This window comes from Polypterus senegalus, chromosome 16 (assembly GCF_016835505.1).
Source record: "Polypterus senegalus isolate Bchr_013 chromosome 16, ASM1683550v1, whole genome shotgun sequence".
NCBI classification, from domain to species: Eukaryota; Metazoa; Chordata; class Cladistia; order Polypteriformes; family Polypteridae; genus Polypterus; species Polypterus senegalus.
The window spans coordinates 93,264,327-93,280,460 of record NC_053169.1 but is presented as its reverse complement, the minus strand read 5'-3'; the positions used below and the strand labels follow the sequence as shown (position 1 = coordinate 93,280,460).

Below are 16,134 nucleotides of genomic sequence, written 5' to 3'. Positions count from 1 at the left end.
TGAATCACTACCATAGTATAAAAAATGTATTTTTCAAACATCGATCAATTAGAGGGGCACTATGCACCATAGATAGAAATCAAAGCGGTACCTATGATGAACGGGCATCTAAAGGGCACCGAAGACACTCCGTTTATAGATAAATGACATGTTTATGGGACTCGCATTCAAGGGTCGCATTTCTAGGTCACACACGCACAACTCTATGTAGAGGATGCACTTAAGTCAGTCGGGTGCTGGCTATTGTATTTTGTTCCATGTTTTCTCGCTCCCTATTGTATTTTATCACTGAGGTCGTTTTCTGCTGACAGGGTTCAAACGGGATTATGGGCAGACCACATGTCCTCCGCTTTTGTTTTTGGCTTTTTGCTGTGTTTTTTTTTTTTGTCCCGCCTGAGTAAAATGGTTAAGGCTTCAGTGATAAAAAGAGAAATATGCATGGACAAGGGCTTTCAACAGCAAAGGGTCATTTGGAGCCGCGGAATCAGAGGCGAGTTTGCCTGATGCCAGCAGATTGGCAATGAAGGGCAGGCCTCTCCAAAATAATTGCTTGTGGACAGCTGCTGCCAAGCCATGTCTTTAAACTACATCAAGAATTTTTATGAAGGATGTGTAAGTATGAGATTACTGAAAAAAAAAGAAAGAAAGTGTCAGCTACACTGTTGATCAGCAGGTTATTGTTTTAATAAAAAAAAAACAAAAAAAAAAGGGAGGAGAACACTTTAATTGTGCAGTTAATCCTGCTTAATGGATGAATGTGTGCAGACGCTACTAAACATTCCATTTGATCCTTCAGGTTTGTATTTTAGTGCTCTTCTGTTATTTGCTGAATATTTCATTGTATTTGTTTTGAAAAGCTCACATTCAGGTAAATTATGTGTCATATTTGTGAAGAAATGTGTTTTGTTTTAACATTTTTAGTATTGTAACAGTTTTGTCTCATTTTATTATATTCTACCCTTTTGTAGTTCATCTTTTATAACCTGCGTTGTACACTGTGAAAAAAAAATCCAATCAAAATACATTATATCAACTTTTAACAGATAAAATAAAACGTTAGCATAATTAATAGCTTAAATAATGATGAAGATCTATCTATCTATCTATCTATCTATCTATCTATCTATCTATCTATCTATCTATCTATCTATCATATAGTGCCTTTCATTTCTATCTATCTATCTATCTATCTATCTATCTATCTATCTATCTATCTATCTATCTATCTATCTATCTATCTATCTATCATATAGTGCCTTTCATATCTATCTATCTATCTATCTATCTATCTATCTATCTATCTATCTATCTATCTATCTATCATATAGTGCCTTTCATATCTATCTATCTATCTATCTATCTATCTATCTATCTATCTATCTATCTATCTATCTATAGTGCCTTTCATATCTATCTATCTATCTATCTATCTATCTATCTATCTATTATATAGTGCCTTTCATATCTATCTATCTATCTATCTATCTATCTATCTATCTATCTATCTGTTAAATGGGTAAACACATGTAAGTTGTAAATGTATAAAGTGCTTTAGCTCAGCGTTTCTCAACCTTTAAGTATTTGCAACCCGAGTTTTCATAACAGTTTTAATTGCGCCCCCCTAACATTATTTTGAAATGTAGATATATATTTTATTATACCTACTTACCTTTTATCAACATTTATCTAACTCTATATTTATTGTTCTAGTATCAGAATGTAGTTTAAGTTAATTTGTTTTGGTTTCAACAGATTTTTTTTTTTTTTCACATTTTTGATTCTTGTTTTCTTTTTTTCACATCTTCACGCCCCCCTAGCAGGGCCCGCCCCACAGGTTGAGAACCACTGCTTTAGCTGTCACTATCAATTGTTTCAATGTGCAAAACTATTTGATGAATAATTCTTGCGTTGCAGTAAACTCATAATGGTACGGAATTCTAAATTTGCATAAAGTGAGTATATTTGCATAAGGGAACACCCACTCTTCAGCAAAACTGTAAATTTCTCTGTATAACTCTGTTATTCTTGCACCGTGAGCAAAAATGAATTAATGATGGTTAGCAACAATATTTTTGCATGTTTTGAATGTTTTTTTGAGATTATGAAAGCTGACTTAGGCTGTGTTATTTTTGATAAACTGGTGAAACTGTATGTGAAATGTATGTGTGTATGTGAAACTGAAACCCTACATCAGAGAGGCAACTCTTCCTTCTCCAATGAACAACATAAAATTGCATTGCATCCAATGACTATAGTAAAAATGTACTTATAAATAATAATAATAATAATAATAACATTACTATTACTATTATCCATCCATCATCCAACCCTCTATAACCTAACACAGGGTCACGGGGGTCTGCTGGAGCCAATCCCAGCCAGCACAGGGCACAGGGCAGGAACAAACCCCGGGCAGGGCGCCAGCCCACCACAGGGCACACCCACACCCACACACCAAGCACACACCAGGGACAATTTAGAATCACCAATGCACCTAACCTTCATGTCTTTGGACTGTGGGTGGAAACCCACGCAGACACGGGGAGAACATGCAAACTCCACGCAGGGAGGTCCCGGGAAATTAACTCAGGTCTCCTTACTGCGAGGCAGCAGCACTACCACTGTGCCACCGTGTATTATTATTATTATTATTAGTAGCATTATTAATAATAATAATAATAAAAATAATAATAATAAGAAGAAGATGATGTAGGCAGTCAATTAGTACAGTATATTTTGGTGTTGTTAAGTGATGTCAATCTCATGTTGGTAATAGGCCGATGTTTGGGTCTATTTTCAATTAAATTGTTTAACTTGAGATGGTTTGGTTTGGTAAAATGGTAAGATATAAATTAAAAACAAAATGAAACCATTGAACTCACAATGTAAGAGTGATAATTGTTGGCTGCGTTCATTTCACATTCATTTCATGCTCCTTGATGGTTCAACGACAGGCGGGCGGCTCCTCTTTGTTTCTTTTCACTGAAGCTTTGCGGTAGCTTCTGTAGTCAGGTGACACTTCAGAGTCATTACTTTTGTGAAACTCGTTCACTAAGATACGCTTAATTAATCTCTTTTGATGTCCTTGTTTGTGTCGATGCTACAGAGGAATATTCAAATTCTGTCAGTCTGGACCCACCTATAAATGTTCATGTTTTTGATACAAATGGATGTCTTTTAACTTGATTTAAAATGACATTACTAGTGCTAATGGCCATTACTGCTTGAAATGCGTTGATTTGTCATTTATTATTCACGCTTGACCACAAAGCCCCACTTTCATTCCTTCAGCGTCCTAACGGTCAGCTCCCTTAGCTTATCCTCTGTGTTTGCCCCCCGATGGACTGGCACCCTGTGATAGGCTTCAGTACCCCCTGCCCGAGACCCTAGTCTGGATCAAATGACTTACCATGAATAGAAGTCTTCTGTGCTACAGGTGATCAAGAAACTGAAGATTTCGTACCATGGCGTCCATTGCTGTCTTGAGACAAGAGGCAGAAGGGCAAGGCCCAGATACACAACTGCACAAGAGGAGAAGCACATCTGAGTGTGTGGCGTGAGAAACAAACTCCTTTATGGCAGAATCATCCTAACAGCATTATAGGCCTCCGGGCAAAGCAGTGCACTGGCAGAAATAGAAATGTAAGTGGTCGATAAAATGAAACATATATTTATGGTATTGGTACTTCCAACAAAATCATTAAAAACATGCTGAACATCAAAGATTAATCAACAGAAACATTTCAGCCTTCAACATATGAAGAACACTCAATTGGTAAACCATACAGACGGAGATGACCCAGTATGAAATGACTATGAAATATTTATTATGAATCAAATGTTCAACACAAACATTTGTGAAATTTCTTTGCAGAAAACCGAGTTGAAGTGCCGTTAACATGTACGCTTTGACGTGATGTCGTGCGTGAGATCCGTACACATACAGGCACGTGAGGTGACAGAGGTGACCGTGATACTAAATCAGAGGCGAATGTCCACTTGTAATACAATAACAAATATCTATAGTTTAGTAGAGTATTTTACTTATTTATTCACAGCAAGTCACACCATACATAGATTGGCGTGGGGCCCCCAGGCAACTGCCCAGCATGCCCATGCGTTAAGACAGCCCAGCCTTATGGGTCCTCAGTTGACTTCTTCCTTAAATACACGCCAAACTCCATTGCCATCTACAATGCAGAAGGAGGGGACTCCTGGACGCTGACCATGATACGCTTTTCCAATGTCTGTGTTCGTTTGCCCATTTTCAATTCTCTCTTTATTTGCCAGTTTTAGAAATGGCATTTTCTTTGACACTCTGCCTGGCAGAACCTGCATTCCGAAATCATCTCCTGTTGTCACTCGTATTTGGTGGGCATTTAAAAGAAGAAGCCAACTGAGGACCTTTAAGGTGTCTGTTTCTCAAAGCTACCGACTCTAAAGGTGCCATAACGGAGCGGTTCTTCAGAGAGAGATGACGTAGGGGAACCATTGTGGGCTCCCGAGAGACACATCCACATAAAGGTTCAAGAAAGACCCTGCATTAATTTCCATCTATACAGTAAATAACCCAGAAGAGAAGGCAACAGACTTGTGAAATACCAGTGGATCACAGTTTTCAACGCATACATCAACACGGGCCAGCCCCAGGTTTCTTTAACTCTTTGAGGGCTGAATATTTTTTCCAAAAAAACATTTTCTGAAAAGCAAAGGTTTCACACAGAAATCAACATAAAACATCTGCTGCTGCATGCTGTGGCTGCCAGGCTGTGTTTGCGTGGCTGGGTCAAAGTCACAGTGCAAACATAGATAGATAGATAGATAGATAGATAGATAGATAGATAGATAGATAGATAGATAGATAGATAGATAGGCACTATAGATAGATAGATAGATAGATAGATAGATAGATAGATAGATAGATAGATAGATAGATGAAAGGCACTATATTATAGATAGATAGATAGATATATCACTACTAAAAGATAGATAGATAGATAGATAGATAGATAGAGATAGATAGATAGATAGATATGAAAGGCACTATATATAGATAGATAGATAGATAGATAGATAGATAGATAGATAGATAGATAGATAGATATGAAAGGCACTATAGATAGATAGATAGATAGATAGATAGATAGATAGATAGATAGATAGATAGATAGATAGATAGATAGATAGATAGATAGATAGATAGATAGATAGATAGATAGATACTTTATTAATCCCAAGGGGAAATTCACACACTCCAGCAGCAGCATACTGATTAAAAAGAAATTAAATTAAAGAGTGATAACAATGCAGGTATAACAGACAATAACTTTGTATAATGTTAACGTTTACCCCTCCGGGTGGAACTGAACAGTCGCATAGTGTGGGGTCTCCTCAGTCTGTCAGTGGAGCAGGATGGTGACAGCAGTCTGTCACTGAACCTGCTCCTCTGTCTGGAGATGATCCTGTTCAGTGGATGCAGTGGATTCTCCATGATGGACAGGAGTCTGCTCAGCGCCCGTCGCTCTGCCACGCATGTCAAACTGTCCAGCTCTGTGCCTACAACAGAGCCTACCTTTCTCACCAGTTTGACCAGGTGTGAGACGTCCCTCTACTTTATGCTGCCTCCCCAGCACACCACCGTGTAGAAGAGGGCTCTCACCACAACCGTCTGATAGAACATCTGCGGCATCTTACTGCAGATGTTGAAGGACGCCAGCCTTCTAAGAAGTATAGTCGGCTCTGACCTTTCTTACACAGAGCATCAGTATTGGCAGTGCAGTCCAGTTTATCATCCAGCTGCACTCCCAGGTATTTATAGATCTGCACAGTCACCTCTGATGATCACAGGGTCCATGAGGGGCTTGGGCCTCCTAAAATCCACCGCCAGCTCCTTGGTTTTGCTGGTTTCTACCTGTTATCATTGTTAAATGGGAGTCCTCCCTGGCGAACATTGTCAGTACAACGATTAGGTGGGGACTAATCCGCTGAAGCTGGAACCTCACATTCATTTTCAGTCACTTGTATCAAAATCTGAATTCGACAAGTCATAGTCCAGTTCAGAGATAACAGGCAAAACGTCATCCATGGAGTGTTTTGCTTTACGCATTCACTTTGATCTCTCACCAAATGTCAGTGCCATTTTTGCCATTTTTGCGCCTTGCCACTCACACGAGCGCAGGAAATCTCAGTCAAACCAATGAATCAAACTTTTCTTCTAGCAACAAGAGTCCAATTAAAACAGAACGGTTGGTTTTGTCAAAGTTTACGGTCGATTACCATCGTCATCTCCTCCATTTGACAAAAGTCGACATCAGCCCTGAAAGAGTTCATCTCTTAGTGTCCTTCTAGGTAGCCCATCATACATTAAAGATTTCAATTTGTTTGAAGCATATTAGGAAATTTTTCAAAGCACAAAGAACCAACTTCCTATGCAAAGAAGCCATCCCAGAATGAAATGATGCTTTATCACCCAAATGGTTCCATGAGGATCCACACAACCCAGTAAAGAACCATCAAGTGCTCATTACAGAGCCAGCACCAAGGGTGTACCTGACCTCTCGTGCAGCTAAGCTTCATTTTCAATCCTGGTTAGATCTACTTGGTCGCCATCTCTCAAGACAGTAAAAGGAATGACATCTTCAGTTTCTTGACCATCTGTCCCATGGAATAGCCATCATTAAGATAAGAGATAGACGGACATGCTTCTTGAGAAAGTTGTTTCACTTTGGCCATTTGAACTTTAGGTAATGCCTTTGAACTCAAGTCGCATTAGCACTGCTGTTCACTACAGAGGTTTATCTAATAACCAACGAGCGTATTTATATGACATGTTAAAGATGAGCTAAGGGAGCTGACCATTAGACCTTGAAGGATGGCTGCTGAAAATGGGGCTTTGCAGTCAAACGTGAGTAATAAATTTAAAATCGTTTAGCAACACTAGGAATGCTTTGGCTGTATACAGTATTTAAATCGGTAATAAAACAAAGATGCCGCTTTGTATCAAAAATGCGTTTCTGGGTGTGCCCAGACTTTTCACTGGTAGTGCATTTAAATAAAGCAATACAAGAATAATATAATATTCTCAAACCCGCTAATCCAGTTTGTGGTTACAAAGTGACCAGCAGCATTTGTTGATTGGCAAGAAAAACAGCCCTGGACAGGATGCCAGTCTATCACAGGACCTACACACACACAGGGGAGAACCTGCAGAGCCCACAACATCCAGATGTCGCATTTAAATTCAGCACCCTGGATTGATGAGCTGGCAGTGGAGTCTAGAAATGTGAAAGTTAATTCCAGGCAGAAGAATAAAAGAAATGCATAGGTTTATCAGTGTGTCCGCCAATTTTATTTTTCAGAATGCTATTGACCTAAATTCATTTTTTTCCCTTGTTTCAGATAAGCCTGTTTTTGTTTCTGTGGGTATAAAGTTTATATAGGAAGAGAAAAAGCCTACTTCAGAGTAGGCAGCACAAGTATACTTGTGCTAAGAATAATATCTGTATGCCTTCTCGTCTGATTGGCACAGTGGCCTGGTTGTGTTGCTGCTCTCATTAGTTTGACTGCACCTTAATTGCCAGCTGCGTGGGCTGGACTTCAGGACCACTCAGTTTATCACTTGTCATCTCAAGATGTATAGCAGCATACATGACATAATGTGACGGAGTGAGTGAGTGAGTCTTGTCATGGGAAAGTGCCCCTTCTTGGATTGGGTCTGAGCCTGTGCCCGGTGTTCTTTGACTGGGCACCAGCCCTTTAGCACCTTACTCTAGATATGTCTGCTTAAGACGTGCATGCATTGAAGGGCTTTGTGGCCTTGGATGAGTCACTTTCTAAGACGGAATAATAATATGTGTAGTATGTGGGTCATTTCATAGAAACAATGATGTACATAGAATGTCAGCCGTGTACTTTTTATGAATTGGAATTTGGATGTCTGCTGCCTTAAAAAATCAACTGTTCAGAATTCTGAAGACATGTATAATGCATAGTTAACTTCACTATTTTCTTTATGATATCATGTTATTTTAGGAAAACCTATATCTTGCAACAAAATAAATATATATGTCTTTCCTCCTCTTTCAGCTCAGGCCTCCAACAGTGATTGGTCAGTTTCACACCCTCTTCTTTGGCTCTGTGCGCATGTTCTTTCTTGGGGTTCTGGGATTTGCAGTTTATGGCAATGAGGCTTTACACTTCAGCTGTGATCCTGATAAGAGAGAGTTAAACCTCTTCTGTTACAACCAATTCAGGCCGATAACACCTCAGGTAAAACTGTAACATTGTGTGAATGGGGGGGGGGCACTTGAGTTGGGGTTTGTCTTCTTTTGTTACATACTTCATGGGAGACACAGAGAGAGGGGGGGTATCTTTCTGACTATAGAGGGCCTTCCATGTCTGTCTGTCTATCTATCTAATCCTGCCAACTACGCTATCTATCTATCTATCTATCTATCTATCTATCTATCTATCTATCTATCTATCTATCTATCTAATCCTGCCAACTACGCTATCTATCTATCTATCTATCTATCTATCTATCTATCTATCTATCTATCTATCTATCTATCTATCTATCTATCTATCTATCTATCTTTGTCATATAGTGCCTTCCATATCTATCTATCTATCTATCTATCTATCTATCTATCTATCTATCTATCTATCTATCTATCTTTGTCATATAGTGCCTTTCATATCTATCTATCTATCTATCTATCTATCTATCTATCTATCTATCTATCTATCTATCTATCTGTCTTTGTCATATAGTGCCTTTCTTATCTATCTATCTATCTATCTATCTATCTATCTATCTATCTATCTATCTATCTATCTATGTCATATAGTGCCTTTCATATCTATCTATCTATCTATCTATCTATCTATCTATCTATCTATCTATCTATCTATCTATCTATCTATCTTTGTCATATAGTGCCTTTCTTATCTATCTATCTATCTATCTATCTATCTATCTATCTATCTATCTATCTATCTATCTATCTATCTTTGTCATATAGTGCCTTCCATATCTATCTATCTATCTATCTATCTATCTATCTATCTATCTATCTATCTATCTATCTATCTATCTATCTATCTATCTATCTATCTAGTGCCTTTCATATTATCTATCTATCTATCTATCTATCTATCTATCTATCTATCTATCTATCTATCTATCTATCTTTGTCATATAGTGCCTTCCATATCTATCTATCTATCTATCTATCTATCTATCTATCTATCTATCTATCTATCTATCTATCTTTGTCATATAGTGCCTTTCATATCTATCTATCTATCTATCTATCTATCTATCTATCTATCTATCTATCTATCTATCTATCTATCTATAAACTGCAGATTGTTTTAAGGATCTTTGTAATGTTGAAGGAGGAAGGTTCAATTTGTTAACTTAAAATGTGTTAAGAATTTCTATTAAAAAATGTGTACAGTGTTTTGTTTAAGGAAAAAAGTTAACTCCAGGTATTATATTATATTATATTATATTATATTATATTATATTATATTATCAAACCTGATTAATCCAGTTCAGGGGCAGAAAGCAGGAAAAATTCCTGGATAGGGTAGCAGTTCAGTGAATTATAATATAATATAATATAATATAATATAATATAATATAATATAAATCCATTATCCAACCCGCTATATCCTAACACAGGGTCACGGGGTCTGCTGGAGCCAATCCCAGCCAACACAGGGCACAAGGCAGGAACAAATCCCTGGGCAGGGCGCCAGCCCACTGCAGATAATATAATATAATATAATATAATATAATATAATATAATATAATATAATATAATATAATATAATATAATATCCATTTTTCAAACCTGCTTATCTTTGACAGAGTTGCAGGTCACATCATGTATTGGGCAAAAGACAGAAACAACACCAGGATAGGGTGGCAGTCCTTTCAGGGTTACAAGGCAGGAGACATCCCTGGACAGAGTACCAGTCCAGCTCGTATTATTATTATTATTATTATTATTATTATTATTATTATGTTAGATTGTTGCGTGTTGTCTTCAGGACAAAAAACAACCCAAATACTCCTTGGCAGTCAGTTTTACTTTATTCGTGAACTTGGAGAGGCGTCAGCTAACCTCTTAAGAATGACCCGGTGCAGAGGATGTGGGTCCACCTGTGCTTGCTGCCCCACTGGCTTTCGTAAGAAGACACCTTAAGGTGATACCTTATCTTAGCCATATCTTAGCCTATGAGTCCTATTAATCTTTGTCTCGAGAAAACACCTCCAGATAGACAATGTTTTTAGTGAAAACTTCAAGCCTCGCCTTCCATTGCTGAGGTGATTCACTTGTATGTTGTTCATCTGTGGCGCTCGCTTCATTCTGACGTTGTGTCTCTTCGTCTTTGTTGTCCGACAGCGTTTGCTGGACACAGGTCTGTTGTAGTGAGTGATGAATTTCACCAAATGCAAGTCACACTTGTGTAAGCTTGTACATAATCTGTAGAATTCACACCAACTTCTGTGGCTGTGGTTAGACGTGAGCAGAGTGGACTACTCCAAATACACACACACACACACACACACACACACACACACAGGTCTTTCATTTATATATGTCTAATTATATTATAGGAAATGTAAGCAGTACAATGAGGTGTACTGTACAACCTGGTTGGATTCATTCAGAGGCCTAGCTAGGGTTTTCAGTGCCCAGGGACAACTGAAGATTTCGTGCCCCCTCCTGTTTGCCAAAATGCAATGGGGAAGCAAAAGAAATAAAAAAAAAATGTATTTAAAATAATAGTATTTTAATAAAAAAAATTCATATAAGTCTCCGAAAATGATAACGCCAACCGTGTTCTTTAAAATCTAAATCTGTCATTAGTTTATGTAGGAAAAAATTTGTTTTCCGCATTTAAAAATGATTTTAAAGAAAGTATATAGCAAATTATAAAGCAAAATAATTATATATTTATAAAAACTGCATTACTTACAATTTATTCATAGGAAAATATGATGGGGAAACGTCTAGACTTGCAGCCATCTACTAGAATACTTCACCACAGCCCAATCAATTTTCTATCAAACACATAAACACAAATCACTTGGCACAACTTAGACAACGATACACTAATGCCTCATGTCAGTCGTGCGACCTTTTTAATAACGTCAAAAATGTTTCTGGGTGGGAGTCAAGCATGTTAGAGTAGTGGAGGGGATAAATTATTATCTGTTGGGTATACAGAACTAATACGTGCTTCGAAATCAGAAAGAGTCAAACAGCACAGGAAAAAGATCTCCTCATACTGATGGAGTGACGGACTGAGTATGCAAATGTTTTTTATTTACTTTTTAGTGCATTTAAGAATGGAAAACATTTCATTCTAAAATTTTGTAACATCAATTTGGTGCCCCCTGGATGCTGCGCCCAGAGACAGATGCCCCCCTTGCCTCCCCCTAGCTATGCCACTGGGTTCATTCAGTCTTCATTCAGTCCCAGATGACAGTTCCCAGATGGCCCAGTTCCTTAGTTACAGATTATAAGTCCTTAATTGAAAAATGAAAAGAAGGAGCTCCTTTAACTAAATAGCAACAGATGGCCAGCTCCATTAAGCTGACAGCATCAGAAAAGCAACTAAAAGCTCCGTTTTTGGAGCATGGTGGCACTGAACCGAGAGAGATCTTTTTGAAAACAGTTCTAGTAAAACATAGCCACTTTCCTTGCCACTTCTTGCCCTAATAAAGCGCACACACACCCAGGTTTCTTTCCACTAACAGAGCAGTCAAACTTGATTTCCATGGGAATCAAAGGGTACTCGAAGCTGCTAACAGATTAGTTATACAAAACTAACCTTTTAGCAGCGGTAAGCTGCTGCTATCTCGGTGTCTGATTTAAAGTCCTCTCTAATTATTTTTGAGAATAGTTCAGCTATGAATTTCACTGGGTTTGGACTTTCATGATTCTCAGGTAGACCTTCGATTCTAATATTATTCCTTGTGCATCCATCTTCCAGAGCAGCAAGTCTGTCTGAGTTTTATGCATTCGGAATTCGCAGCTGTTGCTTTTCCATCTGCGGTGGATGACAAATGTTTGGCTGTTTCAATTTGAGTCGTGAATGCTTTAGCTTTAGATTTTGTTTCTTTCTGAACCCCTTTCTTGACGCTCATGTTTATATATGCTTGCATATACTGTAATAAAACCTCCTCGGGTTGGGTAGATATAGGATACCTCGGGATAATAAGAAATAAGAGAAAAAATAACACCGCTGCTAACGGAGCTCCACTTCAGACATCCATCTCCCATAATGGAGTATGCAAGTATGCATTTAATTACTACAAATGTTTGTGATGAGCCATCTGTTGGAATGACAAATACAATGCATTTAATTACTATGAATGTTTGTGATGTGCCATCTGTTGGAATGACAAATGTAGTGCATTTAATTACTATGAATGTTTGTGATGCGCCATCCGTTGAAATGACAAATGCAATGCATTTAATTACTATAAATGTTTGTGATGCGCCATCCGTTGGAATGACAAATACAATGCATTTAATTACTATGAATGTTTGTGATGCGCCATCCGTTGGAATGACAAATGCAGTGCATTTAATTACTATAAATGTTTGTGATGCGCCATCTGTTGGAATGACAAATGTAGTGCATTTAATTACTACAATTGTTTGTGATGTGCCACCTGTTGTTATGACAGAGACACAGCAACCGAATGGACACACAGATACTCAGGTAAACAGACACTTGTTTTGTTAAGGTGGAAGGGCTCGCTGGGATCGTGACATTCTGCTCTACAGGTTGCCACTACTTACATTTATTTATTCCAGAACATATCCAGTCAAGCTTTAAGACTAAGTTCAAAGTTTTGGCCCCATTAGTTTGTGAGTAATGGCATTATAGATGGACAGACATTAGAATTATATATATATATACTAGCAAAATACCCGCGCTTCGCAGCGGCAAAGTACTGCTTTTAAATTTTTATTAAGAAGAAAAGTAAACCTTTTTAAACTGAGGGAAAATATACCAATAATTATTTGTTAAGGATCTCTTTGTATACCACGTTTTCAGCTTGGCACACCGGTTGTAATATGACCAAGCTTACTCTTGAGCATGCAACGTATAGTTGGCCATGTGAAAAGCAATCTTGCCTCAAATCAATGGCAACCTTTTGTAGGTTCTGTCCCTGAGACTTATTAATTGTCATTGCGAAGCAGAGCCTTACTGGAAATTGGAGGAATTTGAATTGAAATGGGAGATCAGAGGGTATAACAGGAATGCGAGGAATAAAAACTCTCTCCTCTAAGCAAGTGCCAGTAAAAATAGTTGCCTTAATTAGGTTCTTTTGCAGACACGTGACCTGAAGTCTTGTGCCATTACAAAGTTTCGGTGGCTGTAAGTTTTTCAGTAACATTATTGGTGCCCCAACCTTCAAAATTAGATTATGCTCAGGAGTGCCTGGAGGATTCAGAGTGTGGAGAAACTCTAGCGACAGCGTGTCTATTCACTTGTGGATTTTTCTGTGAGTATTTGGCGACAGCGTCACAAAGTTGTTTCCGCAAGACCGCGTTAGCTGCGGAGCTCAGCTCGGAGCGAAATGAGGTAAATGAAATGAGGTGAATGGGAGGGGAGATGATGACGTGACTCCCCCACCCGCCTTAACTCTCCAGCCCTCCACAAACACAGATTCTTGAATCTCAACTCTCCTTTATATAAATCAGTAAAGGAGAGAGGAGTAAACACTAAGGAAAAAGAATGGCAAGACCGCGTCAGCTGTGGAGCTCATCTCGGAGCGAAATGAAGTGAATGAAATGAGGTGAATGGGAGGGGAGATGATGATGTGACTCCCCCACCCGCCTTAACTGTCCATCCCTCCACAAACACAGTCTCTCGGCATGACAAATGGCAGCGGCAGCGTGTCTATGAACTTAATTTAAAGATATGCTTTACACCTTGCTTTACTATTCGTTTGCATAAGCACAGTCCTTCACCAGCAATTTTAACTCCGTTACAAAGTGATCAAAAGTCTCGTTTATACCCTGCGTCTTCTCATTAAACTTGTATCTCGCGAATATCGTATTCGTCTTAGGCATGACAAACGACAGCGGCAGCGAGTCTATGAACTTAATTTAAACTTAAGCTTTACACTTTGCTTTCCTATTGATATGTCCTCAAAGGCTTGTTCAGATTCAGAGGGTTGTTCCTTTCTTACTGCATCAATAAACAGCTCGTCTTCCTCTTTATCTCAGACATCACACCCTGCATGCACGGGTTTACCTTTCCCGGTCCTGCAAACTTTAGCGAAGTGGTTCAATTTGCCACATTTTTTACACTGTCTTCCTTTAGCTGGACATTGACTTTTTCCACCGTGTGCTTTGTTTCCACAGTAGCTGCACTGATGAATATGCGTGTATGCGTCACCCGCTTCATATTCTTTTGCTGCCTTCTCAATTGTGTAATGCGTTTTTTTGTTCAGCGCTCTTTGGAGCTCTTACTTGTTCTCTGCATACTGCATTCAAATTCAGTTCACGTGAGCCGCTCGGAGTACATGCATCAAAGGTTCTCAGCTGTGCTTGTGCTATCTCGTGCGATCTTGCGATGTCCTCGGCTTTATTTAATGTTAGCTCAGACCCGGCACTTAAAAGTTTCTCACGTACTTTTGCTGAGTTTGTGCCAAACACTAGTCTATCCCTGACCATCTCATCTTCGTTTGCATAGGCACAGTCCTTCACCCGCGAATATTTAGCGGCAATGTGTCTATTGGATTGCTGCTGACGGACGACCTTATATGGGCAGGCACTCAATTATGTGGGAGGCGTGACGATGAGGGACGTAACTCCGCCTCACACAGCGACCGAGCTGCAGGCTATGGCCGTATATATGTATGTAAGTAGGTTCCAGTTATGACCGTTATGCGTAGAATTTCGAAATGAAACCTGCCTAACTTTTGTAAGTAAGCTTTAAGGAATGAGCCTGCCAAATTTCAGCCTTCTACCTACACGGGAAGTTAGAGAATTAGTGATGAGTGAGTCAGTGAGTCAGTCAGTCAGTGAGTAGTGAGTAGATCAACTGATTAACTAAAAGCTTTGTCCTTACACTCTGCTCCCAATTCACCACCATGGACCAGTACAAGACCCCCCAGTACAGCCATAGCCACTCCATTATGGTTGCTGACCTCGAGTTACACGAACAATATTCTGAGATACCTGAGTTCCTCCACTAAAGGGTTAGCTGATCCTCCCCTCACCTGGAGAGAGCGCTCTACCCTCTTCTGAGAGAGAGATCCATGACCTTGGAGGTGCTGATTCTCATCTCCTTGAGCGCTTGCTGATCAAAGAGGGAGAACATCTTCTGCGTAGGTCAACGATGCCATCCCCTAGCCTCCCCAACTGGCCGCCATCACGTCCTCGGCAGCTATGCTGTCCATGAAAACCTCCACAGGCACTGTAGAATATCTCAGCTGCTCTTTTCATGTAGAATTAACACCAAGTATTGTGGACTACCTCCCGAATAACATGGCTTGTATTTGTTGAATTCCTTTTCAGGTATTCTGGGCACTACAGCTGGTCACTGTGTTGGTTCCCGGAGCTGTGTTTCATCTCTATGCTGCTTGTAAGAATATCGATCAAGAAGAAATCCTCCAGCGACCCATCTACACTGTGTTTTATATCATTTCTGTACTGTTAAGAATCATTCTGGAAGTCATAGCGTTTTGGCTTCAGAGTCACCTTTTTGGCTTTCAGGTTCACCCAATTTACATGTGCGATGCCAGCGCCCTGGAGAAAAAGTTCAACGTCACCAAGTGCATGGTGCCCGAACATTTCGAGAAGACCATCTTCCTCAGCGCCATGTACACGTTCACTGTCATCACGGTGGTGCTGTGTGTCGCAGAGATATTTGAGATTCTCTGCAGAAGACTGGGATATTTGACAAGTCAATGACGGCAACCAGTAGTCAGAGCAAAGTTTTAGACAAATTCAATTATTTTTTTTTTGTAATCTAGGCTTTAAAAAAATGTTACGAAAGACCGCATGTGAAATACCGCTGTTCTTCTTCTTCATCTGGGGGTATATTCTGGCCATTTTCTTTTCTAGCATTTTAAATAGTTTTGGTAGTACA

The 16,134-nt window shown here is 39.2% G+C and overlaps 1 protein-coding gene across 1 annotated transcript; it reads left to right on the top strand.

Annotated features, from left to right (window-relative positions):
* The first annotated feature begins 573 nt into the window (after positions 1–573).
* gje1 (gap junction protein epsilon 1) lies at positions 574–16,134 on the top strand. The gene is made up of 3 exons (XM_039738900.1): positions 574–612; positions 8,086–8,268; positions 15,561–16,134. The coding sequence occupies exons 1-3, from the start codon at positions 574–576 to the stop codon at positions 15,954–15,956; spliced, it is 618 nt and encodes a 205-aa protein (XP_039594834.1). The 3' UTR covers positions 15,957–16,134.